The 17,525-nt window shown below is 43.2% G+C and overlaps 1 protein-coding gene across 1 annotated transcript in view; it reads right to left on the bottom strand.

Annotated features, from left to right (window-relative positions):
• Positions 1-17,525, bottom strand: part of CACNA2D3 (calcium voltage-gated channel auxiliary subunit alpha2delta 3) — a gene marked incomplete at both ends in the record, with an annotated part of 779,660 nt that overhangs the window by 141,426 nt on the left and 620,709 nt on the right. Inside the window, 7 exons of the mRNA XM_080926621.1 lie at positions 83-178; positions 3,521-3,614; positions 6,078-6,175; positions 6,333-6,378; positions 10,456-10,523; positions 11,850-11,911; positions 12,170-12,241. Of these exons, the coding sequence (XP_080782747.1) occupies positions 83-178; positions 3,521-3,614; positions 6,078-6,175; positions 6,333-6,378; positions 10,456-10,523; positions 11,850-11,911; positions 12,170-12,241 (536 nt within the window). The remainder of the gene's footprint in view (positions 1-82; positions 179-3,520; positions 3,615-6,077; positions 6,176-6,332; positions 6,379-10,455; positions 10,524-11,849; positions 11,912-12,169; positions 12,242-17,525) is intronic.

Below are 17,525 nucleotides of genomic sequence, written 5' to 3'. Positions count from 1 at the left end.
CCTTAAGAAATGAAATAAGCCACGTTTGAATCTCTGACTTGAGGAGTCCCCTGAGCCCTGCAGAGGGGGCCCCTGTACTTACTGATTGGTGAGCTGTTCAGCCCCCACAAACAGGTTGATTCTTGAGAGGCCTGTGCGAGTGCCGAGGAACGCGACCTCTACACCCTTGTCAGAATTCCTGAAACAGAGCAGCAGACGTCAGGGAGTGCTTCTAGACAGTAAGCAGATAATGGCTTTTACATCTCAAGACTCACAGGATGTTTGACAAAACGGCAGCTTTGAAACCTGAACTTTTAAAAGTCACCAGGGAAACTTGCACAGGCGAACATGTACATAACCACGCATGTGCCAAGGTCAGGCTACTAATTCCTATCCCTGACACAGGTTCCATGAAAAGATTTGCAGGAAAGATGAAGGAAAACCCTGCCGACAAATACAGGAGGAGCAAAAAGAAATTACACTTCCAACCATAAACATTTCTCAGTGTAAGGTTCTCGATATATAAGCCTAGAGAAAGCAGCCTGAGACTTAGAGAAGGGATGGGCAGACATCCATAGGGCATGTTTTTACTGTGATGCTACCAAGTGTATTTCTGATTTTGAGACTGTTGGTTGGGGTCTTCCCCATGGGAAAAAAAAACCAAGGAGTCATTGAATCAACCTTGTAGTAGTCCACAGTCTGGGATTCTACATAGCTGGAAAAGAATTTATAGCTTTGACTAGAGCACACAGCTTATTCTCAAAAATATTCCCAAAGAGACGAGTGAAATAATGTTTACAAAATATTCCCCCAAAAGCTCATGTGCTGGGGACTTGGTCCTTGGGTGATGGGTGCTATTTTGGGAATTCTGGTAATTTCAGGAGTATGTCACTGGCTGGTGTGAAGAAATCACTGGAGGCAGACACAGGGGGAGTCTCATCCCTAGCTCTTTCTGTCCTCTTCCTCCTCCTCTTCTCTTCCCTCCTCTTTCTCTCCCACTCTCTGTCTCCCTCTGTCTGTTTCTGTCTCTCTGTCTCTCTCTTTGTCTCTGTCTCAGTCTCTGTTTCTGTCTGTGTTTCTTTGTCTTTGTCTCTGTTTCTGTCTGTCTCTCTGTCTCTGTCTCTGTTTCTTTGTCTCTGTCTCTCTGTGTATCTGCCTCTCTCTGTCTCTCTGTCTATCCCTCCCTCCCTCCCTCCCTTCCTCCCTCTCTCCTTCCCCTTCTCTCTGCTCTTTATAATGAAGTGGAGCAAAGTACTCTGCCCTGCCACATACTGTTTCCACCATGATGCTCTATACAAACACATGGGGCCAAGAGACAGTAAATGGAACTCTCTGAAACTGTGAGTCAAAACGAATCTTCTATCACCCTACCTACTTCAGTCAGAAGTTCAACTAAAGCAAGAAGAAAGGCAATGGATACAAATGGCTTCTTCCAATATCCCCTCAAAAGAGTTCCATGCACAGAAATGCCAACAGCTGTCTTTATAAAGGGCATTCTACGTTTTGGTGTTCATCTTCTAGAGCACAGTTGCACCTGAGTCTGTTCTCCAGGAGAGATTCCAACATAGCATTCTTCTTTGAGAAAATACAAAGTCCTTTTCCACATCACAATTTTTCCAACATGAAAATTATAAATATAATACCATTTCTTGGGCTGCTTCTCTGTCTTAGATGTGAATACAATTTGTTCCAAAGCACTGTCTGTGTCATTTTTCAGTACAGCCTTTTTGATTTCTTAGACTTTGACAGTAGATGAGGTGACCAGTCCTACCTTTAAGTATGTAAGGGGTGAATTAAAAACTAACATGATGTATTTAGCTCACACCAAATTGGAAGGCTTTCCAATCAGTTACAGATGTGCACAGTAGGACAAGCTACCATCTGTAGCATGTATGAGAAATGAGTCAGCAACCTTTGCTCCAAATTCAGAAATTCATAAGGCCCTAAAAGAAACATGACATATTTGTGCAAGAGAGAAAAAAGCCTATATAGGCTTTGATTCTTTCCCATGTTTATAGGGCCTATGATCTGGGCAGGCAAGATGACAACCCAAAGAATAATGGATATGGCAGTCTCTCCTTGAAGTCCCACCATCATGTCAGACTGCCCAGTAGAAGTTTTCCCTGGGCAGACTACACCTCTGGAGTCTGGGAAGGCTCTGGCCATGCCTATGGAGGGTTCACTCCTTCTTCCTCATCTTTTATCCTGTAAAACAGCACTATCTTTCCAAGGGCTTATTGTGCCAATCTGGGAATGAAAACAAGAGGCTCAGCCTCCCTCCACTCACACCACAAAACACCAGCAGGTCTTGACATGGGTGGAGGAGCTCAGTCTTTGAAACAAGCTGGATGTGGGTCTTGACCATTTGTGCCCACTATCCTTCTATACACGGCACATACATGGATGTCCCCAAGCCTTGCTGTGGTTCCTACCCAACTGCATGCTATTTTATATGCAGGCATAGAGAGATTGTTTCTATTTTCTTTAAGGCAAATCTGTTTGTCATAGACTTTCTTAAAAGCCTTGAATGGTTTTCTAATAGTCTGAATATAAAATCCAAAATCCTGAGGGCGGGGGACACAGCTTCGTGACAGAACACTTACCTACCAAGTGCCATGTACCAGCTTCATTCCAAAATATCTGCTCTGACCCTCAAGGCCCAGACCCATCCCATCAACTGCTGCTTCCTCTCCTCACCTGCTACCACCCCAACCCCCACAATTCTCAGTAACTCCCAATTCTTCAAACGTGAGGACGATGTTCTCACTTGATGGCATGGCTCTGGATCCTACCAGTTCACCTCCCTGAAATTCCCATTGCCCTTGGACAGGTGCTGTGTCCCCACAGAGTCCCCAAGACTCTGTATCATGTCATAATATGTACTCTTGCCTTTACTGCAACGAAGGCAGAAGCATCAGTAGATATAACGGAGAGAGAAAAAGAAGCAGAGGGAGAAATAGGAACCCAAAGAGCTGAATCCTGTACCACTGGAGCACCCAGGGAGTGTGAAAAGTAAAAACATTACAATAATAAGCTGTTAACGCTGTTCTAGCCCAAGATTTTGACATCAACTAGTCTTGATTTCCCCCACCTACACCCCCTCTTCCACTTCAGATATAAAACCACAGGGCAGAAACTGACACCCCACTGAAAAACAGTTATCCTTTTCCCAAGCCTACTCACAACCTCTCCTGGCCTCCTCCCAAGTTCACTCCAGCCTGGGTGGGGGCGAGGGGGAGCTGTGGCAAGGCTGGAAGCTCCTTCCACCACCACTCCCCACTCCTCGGAAGTGTCACCCTACCTCCACATACTGAATTTCATGTAATGTTAAAACTCAACAAATTACATGTCAGGCCCTGGAGCCGCCATCCAAGCCCCTGCCGCTACTCAGCCCTTAGATTTTGTGGTTAAGAGCTTAGGGGGAAAAAATTAAAGAACTTTAACACCAGGCTCCTAAAATGGTTTTAGTTTCTTAAACCATAACCATATTTTGGAGCTTGAGTGGAAATGGACACAGAGTGGGGCATATGTAGCCACTTACTCAGATTTGTTGAGGGCCAGGCTGGTCCAATAGGCTTCGATAGGGGCGCTCACCACAGCATCAAAAAGGACTTCTTGAATCAATTCTTTGTCACCTGTTGGGAAGGACAGAAGTCAAGAAGGCCTTGGCTAAGCTCCAAAGAAGGGCACCGTAGAGGTTCCTGGGGGTGGTATGAGATGTCAGCAGGCTCTGTTCTTATACAGGGTATTGCTTTATGAGTTAACTTCCCACTGGCTGAAAATATGAAACAGTCTGATATCTGATATGCAGGAAATACCACTAGGCCCCAAGCAAAGGGACCAGACAGTAGCAAGCAGAAAGACTTGGATGCCCCACACTTCGGTGTTCTGCTGTCTCCTCCCAGCTCACACGGTTCACAGTTCACGCCAGGGCCAGCATGCTGAGTCCTAATTTGGGAGATGGGAATCCAGAACTCCTGGAAAAGCTGGGGCTAGCCACACTGCCAATGCAACCATCTACAGCCATTCCATATTCGGCAGGCTGCATTCAGTAGGGTGTGAGAATGGAATTCCACCCCTGACAATCATGGGTACTCATAGAGTATGATGTCTTCCATGTAAGACTTTTTCTCATGTTAAAGGGGACAGCTGTCTCTATCCAAAAGTCTACTGTGCAGAGTTCTGTGAAAGACATTTAACGGTGAGAGATCATGAGTCTGGGAGAGGCTTCTTAGAGGCAAGCTGAGTACCGAGTGTAGAAGGGATGAAGAATACACACTATAAACAAGTTCATACATTGTCAGAAAGACGGTGCACAGGGTGAGATATGACGATGTAGCTGAGTCCTGTGGATGAGGCAAATAAACTCAATGGAGATAGACGATCCATGCAAAGAAACTTGCTGAGTCTGGTAATAAAGGCGATACATATTATGCTATTGTATATACTAATTCATATAGTGCTGTACTATATCATAAGGGCTCCTTAACTGAAGCGTTTGATAGCAAAAGTAGCTCAGATTTCAGATTTGAGGTAACTTATAGTATCTGACACATATACTGATACATGGTTTTAGGACATGGGTGTGAGTGAGTGTGTATGTGTGTGTGTGTGTGTGTGTGTGTGTGTGTGTGTGTGTGTGTGTGATACATAAAATACACTGCAAACAAGGGAATTTTTACATGGCACAGTGTCACTATTGTTCTTTAAATGCTTTTCAGATGTGGGATTTTGCAATTTTGGATGAGAGATGGTAAGTTCTGCTTATAACGTTTAACATTCAAGATAATGAAAAGAAAGCTATACACTGTTCACAGACAGCCACTTAAATAGCCTCAGCATGTTAAGACTTTATAATTATGAACAAATAAGAGAAAATAGCTCTTTGGGGAAGGGAGTTGGAGAGGGCAGGGATGAGTAAAGGCTTCAGTACCATCTATAATGTTTCTTCCTTAAGAAGTCCCTGAAGGAAGCATCACAACATATCAAGAAGCCAAGTGATGCTTAAAAGAAGCCCAATTCAGAGCTTCTGAGAGGCACGGAGAGTCTGAGTTTGATTCTGAGCACCCATGCGGTGCCTCACAACCATCTGTAACTCTAATTTCAGTGATCCAATGCTTTCTTCTGGCCTCTGTGCGTACCACACACTCAAGTGGCACACAAGTGTGTACACAGGAAAAAAAAAACCCATACGTATAAAAAGTGTTTTTTTTAATAAGCTTAATTTAAAAATGCATGTTATAGTATTTCTATGCTTGAAATATGACTTTTAACATAATAATTAACAAGTCAAAGAAATAAAACATCAGTCTCATCTGCTGCCCATCTGGTTCTTCTCCTACCAGAGGATATCCCTAAAAGAAAGCCTAGCCCATGAAACTGTCACTGCACCGCTGGGAAATCTCCACGCACCTCTGCTAGGCTGGCTGTGGCTATTGTGTAAGACAGCACATTTCAATCAGGTTTCCCATCATGGATAAGTGATGTACACTGGGAAGAGAACAGGTGCCATGCTCCTCTTAGGTGACTCCCTCTGTTCAGGTTGCAGCTACTGTAACTGTCCTGTACAGGGAGGAGGTGGTCTCTAATTTCTCAGGCGAGTATCCACAGCTGTTGTTCTTGGGTGGGTGGATGGGGCTTACCCTCCTACTACTTGGCTACGGTCATCGGCCGTGTATTTCTCACGGAACAATACTAAGAGATGTTGGTGGGAATAGAAGAAGCAACAGATGCTGGTTGCACTGCCTACTCTTAGGGAATCATGAGACTTGGTTATGCTCTAGTAGGAGACTTTTTGGTAGGCCTTAATTCCTTATTTTTAGAATAGGGGGATTGGGACAGCAGTTTCTGCTCACCTTTGTCATCTCCCTCTTACTCAGCGACTTAGGCTTGAGAGTGCAGACATAATGTGGTTAACAACAATGTGGTCATCACCTACACTATTTCTCATGTTTTCCTATGGGAAGTGGCTTGGCTGGGTATAGTATGACTAGTAATCTATAGAAAACCAAAGCTGCTCTTGAAACCTAGACCTCCTCAATGGCGTGCAGCGTCTTTTCCTCCCCATGCCCACATGCATGCCTGGATAGCACACTCACATTGGAGCAGAGGCTCCTTGCCTTTGAGGTAGAGTTTAATTGCATCCAGTTGAGACAGATGGCGGTGCTCTGGGTGCAGGTCAGTGTTGCAGTAGGACCTAAGAATGGGACAGGGTCCCAAAGGAGAACATTTAAATATTCATGATTTATTCCCCCATTTGCATTTGGATGAGAAAAACTGGGTAAGAGGGGAAACAAATAGACAACAAAAAGGGCAACAAATCCTGAAGCTGATGAAGAACAGGTGCATCTTACCATTCATCTGCCAAGGACACGTCAGGATGTTCTAAGTCATGGAGGCCTGGAAGTCAAGGACAAAGCTTTACTGAGGAAGGATCACTCTCTTCCATCTTCCTATAGACCTCAAGTACTCTAGGATGGCATGTGTCATGGGGACGGTTCAAAGTAGTTATCAACCCCAAAGGGATATGCTTGAGAACAAGAATCCTAGACTCATGTATAGAAACATCATCAATATAACTCCTTTACCCCACTGTGGCCAGTGCCACCATATTAACTTGGTATTCATCCTAGATAAACCTAAACCTCATGAAAAATTAAGAGTATTTCTGACAGAATGTCTAGGAAGACAGATTCTGGAGCTATATGAAGACTGAGAACCAGGCCAAGCCATTGAACCCTCTATGATGCTGACAGATCTACATTCTTACTTGACACATAGTTGTGTGGGTGGAATTATAGGCTGAATAAAATCAGATTGTCAATACTTGATGTCTTTTTAACCAGTGATAAAAGATGCTAGTAGTTATTATAGGAATCTAAGTGAAAGAGAGCCATCAGTCTAGAAAAGTAGTTAGTAGAGCTAAGGCTGGCATGGAACCTAGGGGTTTCCCAGAATACTACAGTCTTCTTCATCTGTGCTGTGGTTTTGATATGGTTTGTTTTCCAGAGTTAGGTGTGTGTATGTGTGTGTGTGTGTGTGTGTGTGTGTGTGTGTGTGTATGTGTGTGTGTGTGTGTGTGTGTGTGTGTGTGTGTGTGTGTGTGTGTGTTGGGAACTTGAACTGAAATACAATAGCATTGAGAGGGTGGGAACTTTGAAGGCTAGGGCTTAGAGATCAGTGGAGAGATGAATACAGTGGGCCCAGCAATGGGTCTCTTACCGTCTCATTTATACAAAAGGCTCTGCTGCATACAGTAATTTCCCTTTCTGCCTTGGCCCTGTTGTGTTGAATTTTAAGACTCTAAAAATGTAAACTAAAGAAACTTTTATAGGGTCTCAGCCTTGGGTATTATAATACAGCAACATGAGTGCGACAATGCACTCTGTGGAGCCACCACCTCATTGATTTCAATGAATCATCTGCAGAGAACTTTTGCTCATATGCGTAGTGACTCTGATGATGTTTATAACATGATTCACGGAGAGTCAGTTTCTCAAATGACTCACTGTGCTCCAAATTCCGCGTCCAATGCAGATTCATAAAATATAGATATATCAAATAATATTGCTCAGTGCTATAGGAAGGAAGCTGTTGAACACTTGGGAATATCATGCCAACCCTTGAGTTATATCAACTTTCCTACCTAAGTATTCTTCTCAAAAACTCTGCAATGGTTAAATAAGATAAGGATTAGTCCATAGTGCAATCTTATTCATTCTCTCTCCCTTCCTCCCTTTCTTCTTTCCTTTCTTGCTTTCTCTCTCCTTCTTGCCCTTACTTTCTGATTCCTTTTCCCTTCACAACCTTCAATGCATTTCCTGAGTTAGGTGCAAGTCTATGATAGATGCTGGGAAGATGGCAACAAACCAAACAGCTCCCAAAGAAAGCCCTGGGAAGGGCAGGGAGGACAGAGATGGGAAAGGCTTCACTCAGAACTTTGCTTCAGTTCTACCTGTGGTGGTCAGGCTGAAAAGTGACTTTTAAGCAAAGACTAAAGCAAAGAGGCATGGAGGCCATGCAGATGGCAGAGAGAGCTCACGACAGGAATGATAGGAGTGGAGGCCTTTCTGTGGCCCATGCTTTCCCAGGATGCTGCGTTGAAGCTGCCAGGCCTATTCCCTTCTCTAGCTACAGTTTAGCCAGCTCTTCATCCCTGAAGCTCACCCCAGCTCAGTCTCACAGACCCCCCCAGATGAGACCAGAGGGACCAATTTCACTATAATTTCTTCTCTGATTTCTTGGATACCAAAATAAGTGTAAAATTTCTCAAGTCCTTTCCCTTCTAATTTTAATCTGTTTAAAAATAAAACCATACCCAATGAAGCGGAGAACAATAGCATGGACTCAACTTACTCCATCATCATTGTGTATAATTATGTAAAAGAAGCAACTCATCAAAAGAGATCATAAAAAGTCACAACAGCAAGACAATCAGCTCAGGCTTCAAGCTTCAACACTGTTTTAGGGATGTTGGAGACTGAAACCAGAATGTGGTACCTGCTAGGTCAATGCTCTACCATTGGGCTAAACCCTGAGCTCTGAGTCCTTACAATTTCAAGTCTATCTTTTTATTCATTATCTTGGTAGCAGCTAGCATTGGCAAAGCATAAGGAGAACCTGGTCATTTTGTGGAGTAGCCATCCTAACTACAGAACTCCTGAAATATGGGTACCATCCGCAGGAACTTTCCACTCCAAGAACAGAAGGGAACTATGATCAGCTCAAACCTCTCACTGTTGATGAGCTTTTGGCTAGAAGCCTCCGGGAAAGCAGTTTTCCTGGGCTGAGTCTTTTTTATTTACAGAGGACCCATGGAGAGAGGAAGATCTGATCTCATTTGTGTGGATAACTAGACACTAGACCCCTTGCTGAGTATTCAAACTAATTTCTTGCTTAGTTCTGAATTTCTCTCAATGCCATGGCTCAGCCTAACAGCTGTGGAACACACAGGAAGCAGATAGTGAGCAGAGAAATGGTTCAAAACATGACAAAGATGATTGTGTGCTGGAGAGAAGAGAGGAGGAGCAGAAACTATAAGGCAGAGGGAGGGAGGACTGGAAAGAAGGAGGGAGCAGAGGGAGAGAGAGATGGAGAGATAGAGACAGAGACAGACAGAGACAAAGAAACAAGAAAGGGAAAGCAAGGGAGGGACAGGCTAAGGGTAATGGTCTACTAAAGACCTCTCTTTCTGGGCTGGAGAGATGGCTCAGTGATTAAGAGCACTGACTATTCTTCCAGAGGTCCTGAGTTCAATTTCTAGTAATCACCTGGTGGTTCACAACCATCTGTAATGGGATCTGATGCTCTCTCTGGTTAGTCTGAAGACAGCTACAGTGTATTCACATATGTTATTATTTGAGTTTTAAAGGACCTCTCTTTCTGTTCTAACTATGAGTCATTTTCTCAGTCTCATCTCTAATGACTTGGGCATGAATTTAATTGCTTGGGGGTCATTGATGCCCTCAAAACTACACATAGCTCATGAAACTAGAAAATTCTAGAAATGGAAACATGGCTTTTAAGAAGATATCCTGTAGTGTATATCTTGTCTAGGTCACAAGGTTGACTCATTGTTCTCTTATATATCTTTGAGAAGAGAGGCCATATGTTTGGCTCTTAAATGGTACATCCTTACTTCTACCCAGCACCTGGTAGAGCCCTCTGCTCTCCCTTTTGCTCCATCAGACATCATGGTTCCTTCTAAGATAAAACCCTAAGTGCCTGTGAAACATTGCAGGGCCCATGGACAAATGGACCTGAGCTAAAGGCCAGGTTAAGCAAATGCTTTATTCAACATGCTTTATAGACTAAATGCTCACCTAATTCCAAGTGTTTACAATATTGGAAATGGTAACTGGTTAGGATTAGTGGGCTGTTGAGGTATATAAAGAACAATTTCTGTTATAACAACTTTATACTTTATGGATTTGGAGACGGCTAGAGTCTATGGAGGTCACTGTCTACCTGCTCTTTATAGAGGTAGATTTTAGACCTACATGACCCTACTTCCACTTCCCAACCTCTGTCAATCTCTTCAGTGGTCACATTTCCCATGGGAGAAAGGTAACATAAAATCAATGAGATGAATGGCCCAACTATGTTGAAAGCAAAGGCTTCCAGACCTTTCTATGCATTGGCCCTTCTCAGACTTGAGTTTTTACATTAATTTACTTCTTCTTCTAACAATGAATATATGAGAATAGGAAAGGTGGTAGGAGATTCCCATAATTTGCCTCCACAACTTTATGGGTAAAAGAATACAGTAAAGCCAGACACTGGCTGGGGTTCCCACCACTCAGAAACCCACACAAAACTGGCAAGAAAAACAGCACCCAGAGGGCAATCATTTGAGTCAAGTGCCCAAATCACTAGCCAGGGGCTTGAAAGTCAGGCATGCTCTTCAGTCCACTGGGAGTTAGCTCTCAGCCTTCCTCTCCTTGCCCAAGAATTAGCCAGCCCAAGTTTGCTCCTTACCTTCTTCAATGGTTACATTTCCTCGGAAGAAGTATTTCCCATGGCCCCTGGAGAGCGCCACACCTAAACTGTGCGGAGAAACAAAGCAAACCTTGAAGTCTAGGGCACTGACTAGAATAGACTTGTGGGCTAACATTATTTTTTTGTCTTTTTTCTTTTATTTTCCATTTTCACATTTCCATTTCATGTTCTGTAAACAATTTTTCCAACAGTTTACTTTCAGAAACCTCACTGATTATAGTGGGTGTTGGTTTTTCTTAGGGTCAAGCAGCTGCTTTTAAGTAATTTCTGATTGGAAATGCCAGCGGCAATTGGCTGCTGGTGTGTTTGCAAGATTTGTGGCCAACAGCTTGCCCCTCCAGAAAGCCTTCTCCTGGATGTCCTCCAGAGGCCACACACCCTGCTCCTTGCTACCACCTTACATATCTCCATACTGACCTTCCTCAGAGATCCCCAGCCCCCAGAAATACTGAACCCCTTCTCAAAGGCAAAAGCAAGAACATCCATGAAACTCAATGTAGTAGCATGACCAAATGTCTGGCTTTTCAGCCTGGTCCAGTTCCTAGTCTAACAGCTTTCCCACATTCATATTGCTGATTTAAATGCCTTTCTGGTTTTGGCCTAAAGTAAGAGACAAATTTTTTTTAAAACAGTTCCTTCTTTTGGCAAAGCCATTTAGTGGCTCGTGTGTTCCTTGATTCCTCTTGGTTCCAAATTGCATCTGCTCATAATCCTTAGCAGTGGGTGATGGTGATGCTGGAATATACTTTTCAGATTCCTCTATACTAAGTAACTTCTCTTTAACTCTGAAAGATACCAGTCCAAGAGCATAAGGCAACCCTGTTAAAATGAGTATTGGGGTTTTTTTGTTTTGCTTTCTACAAATCAAATAACAACAGCAGCAGGCCACTTTAGAATGTTCCATAAGTATCTGAAAGCAGACAGTGAATTTTTTTTTTTTTTTTTGGACTATCACAGAAAGACAACATAAAAAGACATCCAGAAAAGTTGAAACAGAAGCACAAGGTGGGGTGAAATGCCACCTGCGGGATTACTGGGTTATGGAAATAGAAGGTGAGAAATGGATCTTAGAAAGTAGCAGGTAAGATGGGGAGAACCTGGCGACCCTCTGAACTGGTCTCCTCCACCCTTTCCTGGGAACCATGGAGATTTTGTGTTGGGAATGGGATGTGCAGCCATGGCAAATGGATGAACTATTGGGTGGGCCTGTACCATCTTCCCCCTTCTAGAACAAAGACAAAAAGAAGCCTGGGCAAAGCCCCTTCCTCAGTCTTTCTGGCCTTCGGGTAGATGATGAGCTCTGAGAGGCCAGCGGGTTGGGTACAAACACACTGAAGGTCTGATGGAATGTCCATGATTCTGGTCAGCTCTACCTGAAAGGAGTACCCTTGATGTCTGTATAGTAGTAGTCATTGGTCATCACCAAAACCCGTTTCTAGATCAGGGGGGAAAAGTCATAGAGAAAAGAAAACATGGTTAGTCTGCTAGATGATATCCTTCAGAAATCAACAAACTATAATCTGTGAACTGGTTACTAATAGCACTACATGAGTCTTGTTAGAGATAAAAGTAAAGACAAGAGAGAAGTGAGCTCAGCGAAAGAGATTTATTCCGGATAGAACCTTCAAAGCTAATTTTTTTTTCACAGTGGTTTGTTTTAGTGAAGTGGCAAGAATGTTTGAGAAAAAGGTACCCCTTTGTCCACGGTCTTCTTCACCTCCATGGAAAATTTCCCAGTCTTCCGATTCACCATGGCATTTCGCAACTAGAACAAGGAAATGAAATCAGAAGTCAATGTCTCCCTGGGTTTCTGTGTCATTGGTGCCTGGCCACAGTCATTTCCCATACAAAGCCCAGATGGGATTCCCAGCAACATGAAATCAGATTTCCAGGGAAGATTCTGTCTCCTCTGCTACTCCTGGACTACTGGGGTAGTAGTGGTGGTAAACAAGGACAAATGACTTTCAATTCTGAATTGGGGTACACAAGTGAACCCCACATCCTTTGCTGCATCTGGACAATGTGGGGGGATGAACAAGGATAAATGGCTTTTGACTCTAATTTGGGGAGCATAAGTGAACCCCTTAGGGGCATGCAGCAACAAGAAAGGCCTCAGGATGTTGATGAGTCCAGAGGTCAGAGAATGAACTCCAGACAATCTGCTAAAACTATCAACAAATGAGAATGTCTCTAGAGGACAAGTTGGTTTTCAAAAAGGGTACCGATTTGTCATGAAGAAATCATTTTTCAAATGATAATCAAGTTTAAAGACATTTTTCTAAACAGAAGTTTAAAAGATCTGGAGGGGGGCACTGGGGAGATAGTAATTCTTCCCATAACATGAACCAGATTCAGATGGTCACCCAATTAATGGTCTAGCTGACAGGACAGTGACCAGCGCCTACCCTGCTTCTGAGTTTTGGAGGTCCCATCTTGGAACAGTGAGCCTGGTTTGCCTCCCCTCCCCCTGGTTGACCTTATCTAATTACCTGTGGCCTTCCACGAGTTCAGAGGAGGACAGCAGACTGGGTGATGAAGGATGTGCCTTCATGGCAGCAACGGGACATGACAGGAAAGGCCATTTAATGGGATGGGAACAAAGGCTGGCATGCCAGCCCATGGGGAACTGTTCTTTCTCTGTCTGCACTTCAGGTTTTTTGTTTTGTTTTATTTTTTGGTTTTAATTTCTTTTCTCCTTTGAGGAGCTTTCGAGAGATGGGCTGATAGAAAACGGCGGGGCTTGCAAGCACCCCAAATTTGACTCAGGGCTGTCTAGATTTAGGTTCACATTCCCATCTTCTGTGAGAGTGAGAGAGTAAAAACATAATTTTTAGCTGGAGGCATGTATAAAATAAAACATATATTTTACTTTAGATATTTTTTTAACAACACATAATGGGCATTTCTGGAAATATTTTCCCATTTTAACTTTTGTGGTTTTGGATGGAGAGAGCTGGTCCTAATTAAGTCTACTTTCTAACTTTTAAGAACGGGCTCAATTTATCTTTAACATGGTTTTCATTTTTCCTCATTCTGGTGCCTGCCTAAAGCCATTTGGGACCTTCCCCTCTCAAGTTCCCCAGGCAAGTCAGAGATTAGGTCAGCCTCTCCTTGCCAAGCCTCCCCCAGACCCCCGGTAGCAAAGAACAATTAGCATGGGGCCAAGGAAGGCTCAAGGCCAGGGTCATTGATGCTTTCTAGAGGCAAAGGTTTCAACAGTTATTCTAGTTTTACAACGAAAATAAGCTCTCCTTCCTGAGTACCTCCTTGAGAGGAAGGACAGAATGCTGTCACGTAGAAACAGACTTAAGAGACAATATGATGGTATCATCTAACACTTTATGATGACAGGCAAATCACTACTTTCTCTGTGCCTGAGTTTCCTCTTCTGCAAAACAGAACTGAGCACAGCAGCCATCTCATAATTGTACCAGGGAGAAGAGTGCCTGCTATACACTATGTATTCTCCATGCCTTGGCCATCCTCCATTCTGACCACTACTCTCACCAGCAGGCATCATTGTCTTCATCTGTTCAGCCATCTTACTCACCCAGGTGGGATATCACAAGCCTGCTGCCAGCTAAGGGAATCAGAATTCATGCTCTGGTTCACTGCACACCAGTGTCCAACCTCTTACCAATGTTTCTCCAGCTGCTTTGACTGTGAGCCGTATGAAAAATGCACCTTGTGCTGAGGACAGGTTTGCACAGCCAAAGACTCCATTCCCTTTCCTCACTGGCCAGAGCCCATTGAGTGACATCTCACCTACCTCAGCAGATTTCAACTTTCTACTCCTAATTCCGTAAAGCTGGATAGACTGAGAAGGGACAATGTGGGTCATCAGGGACCCCAAGGAAGCAAGAATTTTCTCACTGACACATACTTCTGTTCTTTGATCTCTTTGTGCCTCAACATCTTCTTCTGTCATTTATCCAATTAAAACTGACCTTGAGAAGTGCCACTCAAACCCAAAGTCCCTGTCAGGACCTTTGTAACCTGTAGCCATGAGATTATTGAGAATCTCCCATTACTGGTAACTATTGTTGACTAAGTCTTTCCTGATGACCAGACACTAATTCTAAAACTCACAAACATCTTTTGTATTTCTATCTCTGTACCTACTTGACTGGAGGAAAAACCGAGGTCTTGGACTAAGAACCTTACACAAATAATCACAGGCTCTCTCAGCTCGTTAGCCCAAGATCCTGGTTCTGACAAGATGGTTGAGTGATTAAGAGTACTTTCTACTCTTGCAGAGAACCTGGGTTTGGTTCTTACCATCTTCATTAGGCAGCTCATAACCACTTATGACTCAAGCTCTAGATATTGTGATGCCCTCTTCTGGCTTCAGAGGAATTTTTTTTCATGCATATAGTGTACATACATAAGTACACACACAAACACACACACACACACAAGCTCCTAACCTCTGTTACCTAAGTGACAAGATAAAAATAACTATCTTATTGTTATTTCTTGCTTTTTTGAAGAACAAGTTTTAGAAAATTGACCATGTCTGTGGTTTTTTCCATCCCAATAGCTAGACCATCTATACACTTCAAGCCCTGGGACCCAGAACCTATTAGAAGGTAGTGTTCTGTTCTCACTATCAGAGGAGGGAAGAGACTAATGGTTGAAATGTACTTTGCAAAGCTGAAACATCCTTAAAAAGACACTCTTCTATCTTATTGGGTTGTATATTGCAAATAATTCCTTGCACATATCCATTCAAGGAGTCAGTGTCACCCACACATGAGAGAGGTTCACGGAGCTCAGACAAGAATGGTGAGCAACAACAGTCTTGTCATCTCTGCAGAAAGTGGGAAAGCATGGCTGTGGGTGCTGCTCTGAACAGCCTTTGAACTTGCCACTGCCTGGATTTGTAATCATAAACATCTGGGGAAAATAAAAAGGGCTTGGCAGAGGAAAATTTTAAAAATAATCTTTGTGTGTCCATATGTTAGCTGATTAAGCTGTCATTGAAAATCACATGCATAGATGCTTGACTTAGCACATCCAGAGAAAGGCAAGTCCCAGGGATGTGAATGGTATGCTCTACCTTTTGTCTTCCCTATCAGATCCTGGGCATCTGTACATATGATATGCAGTGACCACAGAGACAGCACTCAACACAATGAGACAAATACCATAAAAGGCAAAACTTCCTCTATGGATATAACAATTTAGCCCCTAATCAGCCTCCCCAGCCTCTGGGATACACCCTGGTACCTGGCTCACACATGCTTCCCTGGAATCATTGGGGGTCCTCACCTTGTGTGACCCATCAAATCACTTACTTTTCAAGTATCATATTCCAGTTAAGACTGGTTTCTCATTCCACCTGAGGTTTGCTGCTCTTCCCTTTTAGGCAGAGCTCACTAAAGGATGCTTTCCCATAAGAGAGTGGTAGTTATAGATTGAGTCTCCTCATTCTCAGAGTGGTTAATTCTTGTCCATGTTAGGATATGGCTTTAAGCTTTCAGAGGCACAGGGATCCTGTTCTTTCGAGCTCTGACCTGTAAGTTACCTAATCAAGCCTACAGATAGAAGAGATGTGAGACAGGGCAGATAAATAGCCATTTCATTATCAAGAAAACATTCAAGGTAGCAGGTTCAGAGAGACCCAGCCACAGATCCCTTCCTTTCTTGGGCTCACAGGGGGATTGGAGTTCAAGGGATCAAGCATGAGATTCAGAAAAAGAGAAAATTGTGTAAAGAAGAATAAAATGTGCAATCAAAGGCCTAGGGAATACGTGAGCAAAGTTCTCAGAATATGTCCCAGTATGAAACCTTCATAGGGCTTTGGGAAGAAAGGGCTCTGGAGACATTTTCCAAGAGACTCATGGAAATAAGTATACGCTTTCTGAGGGAAGTAGAAGAAAGTCTTGCATTGTAACAGCATGGGTTTCAGTTGGGTTAGATGGGTTCCATCATGGTGTGTCTATAAGACTGATAAAGATTCAGAGCAAAGTTGCCCCACATTCTATGTGCAATCAGTCAGGGTTGTAGGAAATTAAAAAAAAAAAATCTATGTGTATGTTCAAACTATAGATATCTCCAAGAAAACGGATACTTTACAAGGACCTCTGTCTTCCAAGGGTGGGCTTTTCCTGAGACTTCATACTTTCACTTGACCAATTAACATATGTTCAACTAACAATTCAAACTAAATTGAATTTTCTCCAATTGGATTCATGATTTATATGCAACCCCTTTACAAAGTACGACTTGGTAGCTCATTTTCAAGAACTTTTCTTGCTTCAATGGGGTTTAGGGGGCTCAGTTTACTTTACAGTAAAACTTTAACTGTGGGATGGAGAGATGACTCAGAAGTTAAGAGCAATGGCTGCTCATCCGGGGGTCTTGAGTTCAATTCCCAGCATCCACATGGTGACTCCAACCATCTATTCTGAGATCTGGCACCCTCTTCTGTATGATGCTCTCTTCTATCGTGTAGGCATACATACAAGTAGAAGACTCACATACATAAATAAAAAAATCTAAAGAAACCACTTCACTCACTTGCCTCTATGATATCTTTCTTTGATATTCATTGGTCATGACTGTGAAGCAAGAAACTTAGACACCACTGGCTTGGGTGATAATGGAACCTGTTGAGCAAAGGGGAAGTGTATATGTGTCTGCCATGTTTAGCCCACTAGGAGCCAAGAAGAGGCTTCTCTTTTCTGCTCAAAGAGTCCATAACACTACCATAAGGATGAACATTTACTTTGTAGTCACTGTAAAAACTCAACACATTTATGGGTTACCAAGTAAAGTCTTCGGGGACTCTGGAGCTCTAGGGCCTTCTCCATGGCACACTAAAGTATGTGTGTCAAAGACACAGATTAGGGGCCAGATAGCCTGATATGTACCTTTGGACTCTGTGGTGGTTTGATAGAAAATGGCTCCCATAGGCCCATAGGGAATGGCACTGTTATGAGATGTAGTATTGTTGGAGTAGGTAGGGCTCTGTTTAAGGAGGTGTGTCAGACCCCTGGGGATGGGCTTTGAGGTTCTAGATGTTTAAGCCAGGCCCAGTGTGGCTC

Source organism: Micromys minutus (genome assembly GCF_963924665.1).
Source record: "Micromys minutus genome assembly, chromosome: 12".
Taxonomy (NCBI): Eukaryota; Metazoa; Chordata; class Mammalia; order Rodentia; family Muridae; genus Micromys; species Micromys minutus.
The sequence above is the reverse complement of the archived record's forward strand: the minus strand, read 5'-3'. Positions and strand labels throughout refer to the sequence as shown.